Source organism: Danio rerio, chromosome 6, assembly GCF_049306965.1.
Source record: "Danio rerio strain Tuebingen ecotype United States chromosome 6, GRCz12tu, whole genome shotgun sequence".
NCBI lineage: Eukaryota > Metazoa > Chordata > Actinopteri > Cypriniformes > Danionidae > Danio > Danio rerio.
The window spans coordinates 52,237,308-52,253,560 of NC_133181.1; the positions used below are offsets into that span (position 1 = coordinate 52,237,308).

Here is a 16,253-nt window from a genome sequence, read left to right on the forward strand (position 1 = left end):
GCACTTAATTGTGCTCACAAACCATTCACGTGGCCTCCGTTTCCCATGTGAGTAAAGTTATATACTTATATACCATCTCTATACATGTATTTGTTTTATTTAAGATCATTTATCGTTTATAATAATATTTAGAGCTGTAATGCACTCCAGTATCTGACGAATTGATTAGCTGTAGGCTCTAGAACAGTCATCTGAAGCGTTATCATACAGTGTTATGCTGGATTTCATCAATAGTCTTACATTAACTAACACAGACTGTATCTGAGGTGTTTGGAAGTAATTCGCGTTTTCCTCCTGTTGAAAAACATCATAAGAACAATGTTTAGTGGCTCAATGTATTACAGCAGTGTTTTTAAAAGTCTAAACACTTTATTGATATAGTATACAGCCAAGCACAAGTGGTCAGAATACAAACGAGTCACAGGTGATAAAGTATTAAGCGTTCTCCCAAAGTAAAGTTTGTCTGAACCAGGTCCAAGCTAAATGCCAGCAGGTGTCTGTAGCTCCACTGACTCTCCGCCTCTTTGCCCTTGTTTGGTATCCCGCCGTGGGTGTGATGACGTGCGAACAAAATGGCAACGGTTGGCCGCGCCTACTTGTGGCTTCTTTTGCGCTTTTTAGAAACCTATGGGTGACGTCACGGACACTACGTCCATATATTTTACAGTCTATGGTTCATATGCCTAACAGATATGACTGTGATTGAGTGTGAAGTTCAGTTTGACGCTTCATCCACAATATTCATAACCACGCCCTTCTTACCATTAATTTGCTATAAGGGAATGAAGCTCAAAATGAAAGCCCCACCCACTCACTACTCCATCTTCTGTTTTAGTTGAAAGAACATCAACATACTCAAATAAAAGTGAAACGGCAACTTCCAGTTCACGCATACTTTAAATTGTGATAATATTTCACAATATTGCACAATGTTTCTAGGAAATGCTACCTTGTTGAGCATAAGAAATGATTCCCATGCTTGAAAGTACTTGAATTTTAGACATGCATTCAAGGCCTGGAAACTACGTTAAAACAAACTTAGGTTCTTTAAAGTGCTTAAATAGAAAGTTTATTGTGTTATTTCAACAAGTGTAATGTGCTGCTTTCAAAAACTGAATAAAAACTAAGAAATTCTTCATTTACAAAGTATATTCTAATATATTATTTATAATTCTATTATACATGAACTATAACAAATACTGCATTTTATCAATACTTCAGAAACCGGATTTGAATATTACCAGTATTGAATTCAACTGATTGTTTATTGAACATGACTTTAAAACGCTCAACATTTGTGAAAACGACACATTCAAAACATCATCATAAGGACATTTTAATGTAAATATTAAGTGTAAGTGAAATGTTAAGTACAGTAAGGACTTTCATGCCGCTATATATGTTGGAAGTGTGTATTACTTAAGTGCTCAACTGAAAATTATTAGGTATTTAAAAAGTCCTTGAATTTGGTGGCTATGAAAGTGTGGGAACACTGATAGACCATTTCAATTATGGCATGTCATTGGCCCATGAACATTTCCTGTTTGTTATTAAACTGTTTCATAACTGTAACAAGAGGCAATTCAATCATATCTTCATGTTAAAACAGCTATCATAACATCATTTATCAATTAGTGGCTCATTTTGGATTCTCAGAATCTATAGAAATAAAAAATGTAGATGCGTTGAGGAGATACGTTGGGACTATTGTTGTTGTTTACATCCCACAAAATGGTCTATAAGAGATCAAAAAATAATAATAATGACCAACCCCAAGATTTAGCAAAGCAGTGTTCTCTCAGTCGTAATACTATTCAGTCTTTAAATCATTTGATTCTGTCTTATTAAACTGATTAGCTTCAGCCTTTGAGCAGAACAAATTCAGTTTATTCTATTTTCCTGAAAGTCCCTTATTGTTTGCTGCAGTGTAAAGCGAGTGCCAGAATCGAGAACAATACTGTGCTCTTTTGGCCTTTTGATGTATCTCTAATTTTGTAATGTGCCACTAATGTGATTCGTCTTGAATCATTACGGTTAGGTGGGGTGAAATCGGTTACAAGTGGTAAATCGATTTGCTCTTTTAAAGCAGTCTGGCTGCAGATGTGGCTCTTGATCATCACGTTAAGATATTGTTGCAGTAAACCATAATAGCACTTTAATAGCATCATCTCTGTGAATTTAAAAATGTAACATAAAAAAAAAACAACTAATTGTCTTTTCTTTCTGCCCTCAGGTCCGTTTACAGATGTGGTGACCACCACCCTAAAGCTTGCTAATCCCACAGACAGAAATGTGTGCTTTAAAGTAAAGACGACTGCACCACGCCGATACTGTGTGCGGCCAAACAGTGGAGTGATTGATGCCGGAACCTCGATCAATGTCTCTGGTAAATGCACCTCCTTTGTCTTTTTTTTTTTTTTTTTTTTTTTTTTTTTTACAGTTTTTATTTAGGAATAAAGTGGGGTGGGAAGAAACAAAGAGGTTGTCATAGGAGGTTACAAAATCAAGTCACAATTCATCTGAAGCACATCATCACATATTGTTAACAATGACATGCTCTGTCCATTTTTCTTGATGCTTGTTGCACTTTTGTGAATCAAGTCTTCACTCATACGTCAGTCTCTCCATACAGTGTATTTTCTATAGAATCAGAATCTTTATTGTCATTGTACAGAATAGTGTTGTCATGATACTGGAATTTTATACCAATCAGTACTGACATTTTTAAAAACATCCATTTCCGCAAACATTTGAGTGTTGAGCGTGTTCTTATACAGCGTTTATTTGCCATAGGGTACACATGCTTAACAGAAACGACTGTGATTGGCCATGAAGGTCATCAGTTCACCAAACTCCAGCTGTTTACTGAATGGTACTGCAGATACAGGGACACTGGAGTGTTTTAAAGCCATGAAGATCAGCTAGTCTGTTCATGAGCAGACATACAAGCGATTCGGTGATGAATTGACTGATCTTTGCGGCTTTAAAATGCACAAATCGTTAAACCTGCTCAAGCGTTAGTGGGAAATGGGCTTTTTAAAATACAGATTGGTTTCAAATTCCAGTATCGTGACAGCACTATTAAAAAACAACAATACAATTTACATTTGCCCTTACTTTCATTGCAGTTCTATTTGTCTAAAACAACAATAAAAGTAGCAAAAAGATTTAAAAAAAATAAAATAAAAACACAACAAAAATAATACTTAGTAAAGAAAGTGCATAGAAAGTGGCAAACAGCTTTTAAAGTAAAAAAAGTGAAATGGTGGCCAAAAAGGTAAAAAAAATGTAATATCTATCATTGTTACAACAGCCCTGAAATATGGACTATTTCTCAGTCTGTTTGCTCTGCCATTTATTGTCCTGTACAATTTCTATGCATTGAGGAGCTCGTGGCATTTTAAGTACGTGTTTTTTAAATAGGTGTACATGGAAATTGCGAGTGCGTCATGTGGGTGCCATGTGCACATCTAGCCACACTTCTCAATTGGAAATAACCTTAAGTCTATTGCTTTTTCTTCCAAGGTGCCAATTTTAATAAAACTATAGCTTTATACCGAAACTTTATACCAAACTTTTTTTAATCATTATTGACAATGGTTTTTGTAATTAATACCAATACCCAGGGGTGTCGCTAGACCCAATTTACTAGGGCACGTGCCCCAGTAGAAATCACCCGTGCCCCAGTAAATGATCTGAGATATGATTTACTTTATATACAAGTGTTTTTATTAGGAGTGGTAATCCCGGAATAAAGACGTTATTCTCTATGTGCAACCGAACCAATGCTGGTGAAAGCAATGTAGTTTAATCAAAAAGCAAACTGACGCATATCTGCATCATGTGCGCAGAAAACCAGTAGAACTTTATGTCTAGCAACGCCCCTGCCGATACCGTTTTATCATCCAGCCCTGATATGTACTATTTCTCAGTCTGTTTGTTCTGGCATTTATGGTGCTGTACAATTCCTATGCATTGAGCCCTTGTCAGAGGAACAACCTGGAATTATTTTCAAATTATGGCTTTTCTGCTACTTACCAAAAGTCTTTGTGTTTAGTATTTGTATAGTTGGAACATTTCTGGCATTTTCCCCAGGGTATAACGTAATAAACAAGTGTTCCAGTTCTTCCCCAGTTCTTATTTGTTTGTTGTGTTGATGTTATTAGCAATGGATCAGGCTTTTATTGCACAAAATCTTTAACTTGAACCAGTTTAAGTACCAATACCAAATATTGCGTGTTGGAGAGTTTGAAGTTTGTTATTATTAACATTTTATTTGAATTGTTTTGTTCTTGTTGTGACAATAATTAATTGTCATTATTTTAATTGTAAAGCAATCAAAACAATAAATATTACTAATATAATAAAAAGCAAATAATATAAATATTGACCGTATAGATGTATAAAATTTATTTTACTATGTTTATTCTTACTTGGTAACGTAGTTTAAATAATATGACTATTTTATTGCATGTAGTTTATATTTAATTTTATTTCCAATGATATTTAGTGTTTGATTGTCATTTGATTATGATGATAATGATAATAATGTTAACTTTACATTAGCATTGTTTATTGATTTGCCCATTTTGTGATAAGCCAAGCTGAAATCTTTTTATCATGTGTTCATGCGCTGCTTCCTTTAATTCAGACAGAGCTTTAGTGACTCAAATGTTTGAGTTTTGTGAATGTTGCAGATGCAGCTTCATTACATTAAAAAAAAAAAACAGTGTCATGACTCACATCTTTGTAATGTGGAAGAACTGCTTCGACTAAGATGATGATGTCGGCATTAAATGTCATGTGACCATCTGCAGTGTTACAAAGTGCCAAGTATTTAAAGGGGCCATGTACTGCATTTCCCCCTTTGCTTTTTACTGTTCTCTGAGGTCCAGTTATGTTATGAGAGTTTTTCATATAGAAGTATTCAGTTAAGATTATTTGAATAGTTGACTCTAATTGTAGATTCTGAAGTAAACACCACTGCTGTGATTGGCTGACAGTTTTGTGTATTTTAAATTTGCTTATGCTTTGTTTTTAAGTTAAGATCCCAAAGTTGGAAACTACAGCTCTGTGTCCAACACTGTAAACATCTTCTTAAAAAGTTAAAATTTTAATTTTTTAGCTCTCTTGTGATTTTATTTATTTATTTATTTTATTTATTTATTTCTCAAATGATGTTTAACAGAGCAAGGAATTTTTCACAGTATTTCCTATATTATTTTTTCTTCTGGATAAAGTCTTATTTGTTTTATTTCAGCTAGAATAAAATATTTTTTTTACGTTTTAAAGTCAATATTATTAGCCCCCTTTAGCAATATTTTTTCAATTGTCTACAGAACAGACTATCATTATAAAATGACTTTCTTAATCACCCTAACTTGCCTAATTAACCTAGTTAAGCCTTTAAATGTCATTTTAAGCTGAATACTAGCATCTTGAAAAATATCTAGTCAAATATTATTTACTGTCATCACTGCAAAGATAAAACAAATCAGTTATTAGTAATTGGTTGTTAAAACTATTGTGTTTAGAAATTTGTTTAAACAGAAAATGGGAAAAATACACAGGGGGCTAATAATTCTGACTACAACTGTATTTTTGAGAGCCTACATCTAAATACAGTTGGTGTCAAAAATGCATGGATACTGAGAACACATCAATCCAACTGTAATAACAGACAAAGCAATGGTGGTCTCGTAATGAAAAGTTTCTCACACTTGTGTGGTGTGTTAAGACTGCAGGATCCAACAGATTCACCACAGCTCCATCTTACTTTCAGTCTTTCTGAAAATCCAGCATTGAATTCCACCTTGATTGTTAACAGATCTACAGTGAAATAAAGTCCATAAAGTACCAACTTTTGCATCTAGAGCTTTATTAAAATAAAGTTCATCCATTTTTTTTTCCAATGTCAAGAGATTTTTTTTCTTCAAAATTTGCATCTTGTTCTCTCCTGAGCATCTTTATCATTTGGTTTCTGTGCTGAGCTGTTTTTACCTCTGGTATTTTACCTACTGCAGTGTAGATACATAGACAAAGAAAGGATTCATTGGATTTGCTACAGGTTTTTATTTATTTATATGGGCTGATTTTAAACAAACAAATAAATTTTGTTTTGTTCAACTTAATTTGTTTTTTTAAAATCAGACCATATTAATTGTTTGCAACCACATACCTTAAAAAAAATGTAGTAAATCTAATAGGCAGATGAAGCTGAACAAGCAGGGCGGAGTCAAACAAGCAGTGATGTAGAAGCAGACTTTGATCTTCCTCTATGGAGGCGGAGTTTAGAGGCACTGTTGTGTAATTCATCCATTCAATTATTCGTTTTTGGCTTAATCCCTTTAATAATCCAGGGTCGCCACAGCGGAATGAACTGCCAACTTATCCAGCACATGTTTTATGCAGCGGATGCCCTTCCAGCTGCAACTTATCTCTGGGAAACATCCATACACACTCATTCACATTCAAACACTACGGAGAATTTAGCTTATCCAATTTACCTATAGCGCATGTCTTTGGACTGTGGGCGAAACCGGAGCACCTGGAGGAAACCCACGTGATTGTGGGGAGAGCATGCAAACTCCACACAGAAACACCAACTGACACAGCCGAGCCTCGAACCAGCGACCTTGCTGTGAGGCGACAGCAACTACTGCGCCACTGCATTGCCACTGTTGTGTAATAATGTAGTAATTCCAGAACCTGTTGTTTTGGCAGATTGGCTTCAATATACGCTGTTTTTAGACTAGCGAGAATGCAAGTTCTGAAATTTACAGGAAAGTTTTATAATGTGAAGACTTCCTATGTCAGTAGATTAAGGGAAGTATAATTTTGTTTTGTTTATGACCCATAAAAACATGACATTGCTATCAAATCATTGTTTCTCCATCAGGTAATTGATCAGCAGTTGTGGATTTAGGAGAGTTTTGAGAAAAATTGTTTAATATTGAATCTTTTCTGACGTTCTGTCACAGGTCTGTCTGTTTGCTTGACTGCTGGACATATCTGTAGAGATTTTCTGTCTGTGTGGATCTAGATTTCAGTATCTATTAGAAGTGTTACTGCTTTCTGCAGACACTATTTTTCTTTTCTTTTTTCTTCGACATCTTGGTTTCAGTAACAAGGTGATGTGACTATGTGTGAAGCCACAGGGAGTATTCTCATCAAAAACACACACCTTTTGTTTTGTTGTTTTTGAACAAAAGGCTGAGAATGACGCAAAATCTCACTCAAGACTAAAACAAGTACTAGACATTAGCACGGTTATGGTAGTTAAATACATAAATAAAATAAAAATTGGTTTAAAAACTTGATTATAATAATGTAGTATAAATTTTAATAATGTAATATTAAACACAATTATAATAGTTACATACTGGCGCTATAAAAACTGTGGCATTGAGCATTCAGATCAGAGGAAGCAGTGTAAATATTGTTAAATAAAAGTAAATAAAAATAGATAAAAATAAAATGACATTTGTGTATTAAAATGAAACTAAAAAAATGTAAATATTAGATGAGAAACGTACATAAATAAAATGTATTAGGTACACCTTAGCAACTGCTTATTAACTCAGATTATTAATTAGCCAATCACATGGCTGCAACTCGATGCATTTAGGCAAGTAGACATGGTCAAGACGATCTGCTGCAGTTCAAACTAAGCATCAGAATGGGGAAGAAAGATGATTAAGGTGACTTTGAACGTGGCATGGTTGTTGATGCCAGATAGGCTGGTCTGAGTATTTCAGAAACTGCTAATCTACTGAGATTTTCACACACAACCATTTCTAGGGTTTACGGAGAATGATCTGAAAAAGAGGAAATAGTGGGTGCAAATGGGCTACAGCAGCAGGAGACCACACCAGGTGCTACTCCTGTCAGCTAAGAACAGGAAACTGAGGCTACAACTCACACAGGCTCACCAAAATTGGACAATAGAAGCTTGGAAAAACGTTGCCTGGTCTGAGTCTCGATTTTTTGCTGCAACATTCAGATGGTAGGGTCAGAATTTGGCATCAACACAGCAAAATCATGGAATTATCCTGCCTTGTATCAACAGTTGATACAGGCTGGTGGGGGTGGTGTATGTGGGGGATATATTCTTGTTACACTTTGGGTCCATTAGTACCAATTGAGCATTGTGTCAATGCCACAGCCTACCTGAGTATTGTTGCTGACCATGTTCATCCATTTATGATCACATCTTTTGATGGCTACTTTCAGTAGGATAACACGTCATTTCATAAAGTGCAAATCATCTCAGACTGGTTTCGTGAACATGACAATGAGTTCACTGTACTTATTTGGCCTCTACAGTCACCAGAGCTCAATCCAATGGGGCACTTTTGGGATGTGCTAAAACGGGAGATTCACATCATGGATGTTCAGCTTACAAATCTGCAGCAACTGTGTGATGCTATCATGTCAATAAGGACTAAAATCTCTGAGGAATTTTTCCAGTACCTTGTTAAATTTATGCCACAAAGGATTGAGGCAGTTATGAAGATAAAAGGGGGTCCAACCGGGTACTAGTAAGGTGTACCTAATAAAGTGGACAGTAAGTGTAGCTAATATAAATAAAATAATAAAAATTTAAATAAAAAAACACAAAAAAATCTAAAATTAAAACAAGGGTAAAAATAAATGAATTTTTTTTTCAAAGTGATTAGCAGGATGTTTAATAATTATTAGTAAAAAATGTGGGTTTTAAAATACTTAAATGAAAATTTTAAACCAGAAATATACTAGAAACTTTAAATCTAAACCTAAAATTATTAAAATAATGAAATAAAGTTAATAGAAACATTTGAAAAGCTATTTAAAACTATTTAAATGAAAGTTGAGAAAATTTTAATTTTATTGCAATAAGCTCATACGTGTAAAGCCAGTTGGCAAAATGCGGGAAATGTTTATGTTTCACAACCTTTATATCCAATACCCAACTGCTCTTTTGTGCCTGACTGAAGTCTTTACATAACCGAGAGATATTTTAGTAACACCAGTTGTTGGCCTCTGAGTCTTTTCCCTAATAACTCAACTCGTTTGAAATCTCAGTCTCACGAATGTTCTTCAATCGCTCTCATTATCCGGGTTTATTCCAGTGTTTGGTGATTCCTCTCCATGGTGAGATGCCTGCTCCCTGTCAGCGTGTACAAGTACTATGACTCAGTTTGCCTTGACTGGTATGTGAATCAATGACAGACTAGTTTTTAAGTCGTCCCTGGCGTGTTTATTGTAGGGGATACACAATGGATTTCTCTTAATGGGGTTTTGACTTTTATCCAGACCGATGAGACAAGCCTCGCGTCTCCACCCGCCCTCAGACATCACTGTCAGTCTGCCTTTGGAACTTACTTGTTGAAAGTTCAATAGGAGCAACTTTAGACTCTGAATCCCTCGTGAATCTGCTGTGATTGAAGAAACTCTGCCTCTGTCGAGTCATTTGTACTGTATTTTTTTCACTTTAACATTATCTGAAGACTAAACGCTCAGTCTAGAAGAACTTGAATCTAAAAGGTCTTCATCTATCTATCTATCTATCTATCTATCTATCTATCTATCTATCTATCTATCTATCTATCTATCTATCTATCTATCTATCTATCTATCTATCTATCTGTCTATCTGTCTATATGTCTGTCTATATGTCTGTCTATATGTCTGTCTGTCTGTCTGTCTGTCCTGTCAATGTCTATCTATCTGTCTATGCTTCTATCTATCCGTCTGTCTGTCTGTCCATCAATCTGTCTGTCTATCCATCTATCCTTCTTTCAATCTGTCAATTCATCTGTCTTGTCTACCCATGCATCTGTCCATCCGTCCATCCATCCGTCTGTCTGTCTGTCTATCTTAGTTCTGTCTTTCCATCCATTATTCTTTTTATCTATCTATCTATCTATCTATCTATCTGTCTGTCTGTCTGTCTGTCTGTCTGTCTGTCCGTCTGTCCGTCTGTCCGTCTGTCCGTCTGTCCGTCTGTCCGTCTGTCCGTCTGTCCGTCTGTCCGTCCGTCCGTCCGTCCGTCCGTCCGTCCGTGTTTCCTTCTGTTTGTCCGTCTGTCTGTCCATCTATCTGTCTGTCTATCCATCTATCCTCTATCAGTCGGTCTATCCGTCTGTCTATCCGTTTGTCTGTATCCATTCATCCATCCATCTGTTTGTCCATTTATCCATCTCTGTCCATCCATTCATCCATCTGTCCGTATTCATCTGTCTATCCATCCGTCTGTTAATCTATTTGTCTGTTTATTATTCTGTCTGTCCGTCTATGCATCTGTCTTTCCGTGATACGTCTGTTTATCCTTCTGTCTGTCCGCCTATTCATCTGTCTATCCATCCGTCTGTCCATCTGTCTATCCATCTTTCTGCCTATTCTATCAAACGGTCTATCCATCTCTCTGTCTATCCATCTATATATCCATCCGTCCATCCATCTATTTGTCTGTCTATCTGTGTTCGTCCATCCGTCTATCCTTCTACCAATGTCTATCTATCTGTTTATCCATCTATCCCTCTATCTATCCATCTGTCTGTTCATTTTTCTGTCTGTCTGGCTAACCATCTGTCAACTATCTATCTATCTATCTATCTATCTATCTATCTATCTGTCCGTCCGTCCGTCCGTCCGTCCGTCCGTCCGTCCGTCCATCTGTGTATCTATTCGTCTGTCTCTATAATAACGTCATATTATAAAAATTCTATTTTAATTAATATTTATTACATAAAAGTTTGTGTATTTTAAAATGGGTATTTTATTACATTTGTAATATAATAACCATAAACGTATACAATGCCATAAACATCATGTCAGAATCATTTCCTGCAGTTACCCATTGCACGACATGCTATTTTTATCCCAGAATATTTCTTTAGCTGCACATCGCATCAGACAAGGTGCAGACACCATGACCTTTGGGCTAAACACAGTTGATTAAGGTTAATTGAATGTTGTTCACATTATCCTGCCATGGCGATATCAAATTGCACAGCGATTACACTTATCAATACCCTGCCATGACTCAAAACCTCTGCTTTTGAAAGCTAGGTGTGTCTTCCTAAAGCATTAGTGCTGTCTGGATTTCCTCACATTTCTCTCCTGCTCTCCATTTAGGTTTTTGCCGAGGGGATTCCGAGGTCATGTTTCATAATTAATGGAGTTGTTCGCTTTTCATCTCCAGGGATTCAGTTTAATTACGCAGAGGAATGATTGTCGGCGGTCAGGTGTTTTGATGTGGTTTCTGCTTTAGATGACCAGAGCTGTCGCGTGAATTCACTTGACCCAAGGCAACATTTGTTATTATGCAGTTGACAACAGCTCTAAAGATGGCCACACACACACACACAAGCTCAACATGATTAGAAATAGTTCTCTTCTAAGAATACAAGAACAGTTTGTGCAGACAGCTCGTAAAGTCTGTGTAAAAAAGGAGTGTGTGCCAAATGCGCTTACTTTCAAAGCAAAAAACTGAGATTTCGAAAGACATTCAGTGAAGATATGCATTATAGAGATATCTGATAAACAGTCTGCATGCTTGAGAGCTTAATATGAGCCCAGTTTTTGGCATCATCCGTTTGATTTAGGGTGTGTGGGTGATTCGTAAACCATGGACATCACGATGTAAAAATCAATTGCAGGGCTCCAGACTTCTGCCACTTGTATTTTGTGACCTTTTACCTGACTAAATTTTGTTTGAGGCTATGGTGCTGCCAATACCATCATACTGATGTTGAACTGATGAAAAATGGCTTTCTGTCGTGTTTGAAATGCATCTGCAGCCTAAGAGAACGTTTCACCAGACCAGTCGTTTACATGTAAAATCCAGTAAGTAGCGTTTGAGTTTGTTAGAGAGATCTCTGATACATTACAACCTGTGTAAAGCCAAATGAAAGCACACCAACATTTTCCTCAAAACAAAAAAACCTATTCAACAATTATAAGGTTGGAAGATTTTTGATTGAAAAAAAAATCACCTGTTGGTTTAATTGTAGTACCACTGACAGAAATGTGGAGTAATAGCAACAAATTGCATTATATTAAATTTTTTATTAATAATATTAAGAGAATATGTGGGATAATTTTGTAAGACAATTATGCAAGAGTATTTTTGTAAACAAGTAATATTAGTTTTGCATTTGAATTTCTTCTAAATGTCTTTAAAGTCTAAATGAAATCAAAACTAACCATATTCAATTCAAATCAGATTTATTTGTATAGCGCTTTTACAATGTAGATTGTGTCAAAGCAGCTTCACATAAATGGTCATAGTAACTGGATCATGGTAGTTTAGTTTTTAGTGTTTAAGTTCAGTTCAGTTTTGCTCAGTTCACTGTGGTTTGAAGTCATTATTGAGAGTCCAAACACTGAAGAGCAAATTCACTGATGAGTAGCTTTTCAGATCCTGAACCATGCAAGCCAGTGGCGACAGCGGAGAGGGAAAAAAAACTTCACCAATAGGAGAGTGAAGAAGAAAAAAAACCTTGAGAGAACCAGACTCAGTTCGGCATGACCGTTTTAATTTCTCCGCTGGGCAAAAGTCTTGTGCAGAGCTGCAGAGGAGGCTGGAAGCTGGCCTCAGCGAAGACTCGTCTGTCCCTGGAGCATCACTGGAATCAGTCTCATGCTCTCCAATCCCCCATGACCAACAGCGCAGCAGCAGCTCAGGATACGGCCTGGTCCCGGATATGGACACCTTGGGATCATCTCGGCGCTGGTCTTGGGTCCAATCAGTGACTCTGCATAATCTGAGCACCTCGGGATGAGTATCCCCAGATGGAAATGGAGAATAAAGAGAATAATTAGCGTAGCTGCTGTTCATAGTGTATATAAACAAGATGTAGAAACTTGTGTTGAAACCCGCTAAGTGATGCATTGAGTGTATGCTTTACTAAACAGATAGGTCTTTAATCTAGTTTTGAAGTAAGAGAGTGTGTCAGAGCCTCGGACATTATCAGGAAGGCTATTCCAGAGTTTAGGAGCCATAAAGGAGAAGGCTCGACCTACCTTACTCAACTTTGCTATTCTAGGTACCAGAGGTGTGGACTCGAGTCATGTGACTTGGACTCGAGTCAGACTCGAGTCATGAATTTGATGACTTCAGACTCGACTTGACAAAATATGAAAAGACTTGCAACTCGACTTGGACTTGAACATAAATGACTCGGACTTTCACTTGGACTTGCGCCTATTGACTTGTAAAGACTTGCTACTTTCTATAAAAAGCCCAAAGATAAAAAGTATGTTGACACAGAGCGCTCTATCTCTGTGTGTGTGTGTGTGACAGAAAGCATGCACGCATACTTTCAACCACTAGCGCTTTGTGGCGCACTTCCGTGTTTTTGCACCAGCGGGAAATTTGAAGATGCCATTTTCATTCTGACTCGGAGAATGAAATAAACACATCCACGATCTGCTCCTTTTGTTTTATTGAGCGGATTTACAACATCTGTCAAAGGTAAGAGACTTTACTACTCGCAATGTGTTACTGTTGTGCAAAAGCATTGTTTTACTGTTGTGCATAAGTCGATAAACTTCAGTTTTTTTAACCAAACTTACCCTCTCCTCATTTATTTCACATAATTATGAATGAACATGGCTGTAATTTATGTTTTTGCACTTGGTCGTTTGTGTCAATTCGCATATTATGTTTTATTTTTGTGTTTTGCCCATCCTCTGACAGTATTTTCTAACTATTTAATTAGTAGTAATAATAATTACATGCCATAATAACTAGATATATATAATTTATTTTTAAAGCTCTTAAAACTGTGAAAAAAGTGTTTTGTTATTTTTGGTGACATTTTGCAATAAGGTTTTTTTAGTTAATCTATGTACTAACATGAACTAATAATGAACTATACTTTTAAACCTTTATTAATTATAGTTATTTACTATTTAATTTTTAATTATTATAACATTTACTATTGCATTATTACAATTTAAAGTTATGCTTGTTAACATTAATGTTAATGCACTGTGATTTAACAAAGGTTAACCAATAATTTTATTTCCATTAATTAATGAATACTGTAATGATTTGTAACTGTACTTCACTGCATTGTTTGTTCACATTAGTACATAGATAAACTTAATTAATTAATACAACCTTATTGTAAAGTGTTACCTTTTTTATATTTTGGATTGATACTATTAATTTTATTTAGAATTTTTAAATAAAATTTTTATTTTTATTTAAAACCTTAAAAGTATTTGTATTATTGTTGATGTTATGCCTCTTACCAATATTTTAGTCCTCTACATGGTTTTTAATTAAATTTTTATTGTGAAATTGTAATGTAATGCATCTATATTGTTGAATTTCTGTTTGTTTGTTTTTCTGTATTTCCCCCTCTATATTTAAGGCTTATCTACTATTTTTAAGGTACTTAAAACCAACCATCTAATAAAAAATACAATTGACAATCACATTTCGTTTCATGAGTGTCTTTGTTCCTGTTTTGTAGGACTCTTATTTTAACAGATTTCATTGGAAAACACTTGACTGATCATTCAATTAAAGTTTTACCTTTATTATTCCATCACTCAATGAGATCATTTAATTGTGAGTTGAATTACTCCATTTGTAATTGTTTTTAAATAAACTAAAAACGAAGACTTGTTTTATTCAGTTTGTTGAATTTGAACTCTACATATTAAAAGATATTTAAAACCACTATGAATGTATTTAAACTAATATTTAAATTTATATAACTGTTTCACTGTGGGTATTTCTATTTTAATTTATTTAGCACATTTATTGCCTATTCAAACATGAAAACAAGTTTTAGATAATTTGTGGCTCTAATAAATTGTTAAACATTACAATATCCCTGCAGAAAAATCCAGCTTAAACCAGCCTAGGCTGGTAAGCTGGCTTTAGCTGGTCGACCAGGCTGGTTTTAGAGGGGTTTTGGTCAGTTCTAGGCTGGTTTCCAGCCATTTCCAGCCTGGTCTTAGCTGATCAGGCTGGAAACTGACCAGCAAAATCCAGCTAAAACCAGCTTGACCAGCCTGGTTTAAGCTGGACATAGCTGGTTTTGGCTGGGCTCCCAGCCTGGCTAGGCTGGTCAAGCTGGTTTTAGCTGGTCATCTCCCAGCTAGGTCTAGGCTAAAAAAATGGCTGGAAACCAGCCTGGAAATGGCCAAAACCCCTCTAAAACCAGCCTGGTCGACCAGCTAAAACCAGCCTAGGCTGGTTCAAGCTGTTTTTTTCAGTAGGGATTTTTGACAAAATGGTCTAAAATGATAGTTTACAAGTGCCTAAGTGGGATTTGAACCCCGTTCTTTATAAAAAGAAAGAAAAACCTGATTGGCTCTGACATTACTTTCACCAGTGGGCAGGTACTTCAATCTGATTGGCTGGTCTCTCGTGCACGTATTCAGTCTCACTGCGTTTGCTTGACTTTTGTCCACACTGGCGCCTCAAACCTTTCCTGCTTTTGCTCTCCAGAGATCCTCCTGATAAATTGATTATTCCAGAATGTTGATATGGTTTATCAATGTTGATAATGGTTTCCTTATTTTTATCACAGTTACATTTCTGCTTGCGTTAGTTATATTTTTGTTTAAATGTTTTTTTATTTGATTAGTATGGTACACCTTTCGGGTGATTAATAAATGTTTGTAAAACAAAATGCATTCTTTACATCCAACATCTATTCTCTGTGTCTTTAAGTGTTTGTAACTGGAAATATCTCATCATAAAACATACAGCCAAAATGTTATGGTTTATTAGATTAAAAATTTAATATGTAAGTCTATTTTAGTATTTTGGTTATTGTTAATAAATAGTGCCTCAATATAAATCATATCAAAAAGCACGAAAGGAAGAGGAAACACAAGACTCAAATTCTGTATATAATCTCTGAGAGCACGCAGGAAAATGTGTGTGTGGAGCAGTGCATATTTGAGAGCGAGAAAATTTGCGCGTGAGCAGCGTATATTTCAGAACTCGCAAGCAGTTTTGTCCACAGAGGAAATCGGTGCACGAGCGTCACACAAGGTAGAGAGCAAAGTTCTTCATTGTTATGTGAAGAAAACAACGTTAATTTTTGTATAAAGTAGCCTACTTCGTTGAGAATATGTGCCACAATTTTACATTGCTGCTAGACAGATTTGCATCTTCATCTCTTCAGCACACACGAGATTCAATTGACAAAATACCAAGTTCACTCAATTTTACTTTGCAGCATACAGGAGTTGTTGGTCTACTGCTGCCTCATTGAGGTTGTTTATGTAGTTTTAGTTAA

The 16,253-nt window shown here is 35.8% G+C and overlaps 1 protein-coding gene across 3 annotated transcripts in view; it reads left to right on the forward strand.

Moving 5' to 3' along the window:
* vapb (VAMP (vesicle-associated membrane protein)-associated protein B and C) overlaps positions 1-16,253 on the forward strand; it is a 55,540-nt gene that overhangs the window by 19,845 nt on the left and 19,442 nt on the right. For all 3 annotated transcript variants that reach the window (XR_012407183.1, NM_212647.2, XM_073952588.1), the window contains exon 2: positions 2,234-2,386. Coding sequence is in view for 2 of the 3 variants with exons in the window: in NM_212647.2 (NP_997812.1) it covers positions 2,234-2,386 (153 nt within the window). In the remaining variant the exon portion in view is untranslated. The remainder of the gene's footprint in view (positions 1-2,233; positions 2,387-16,253) is intronic.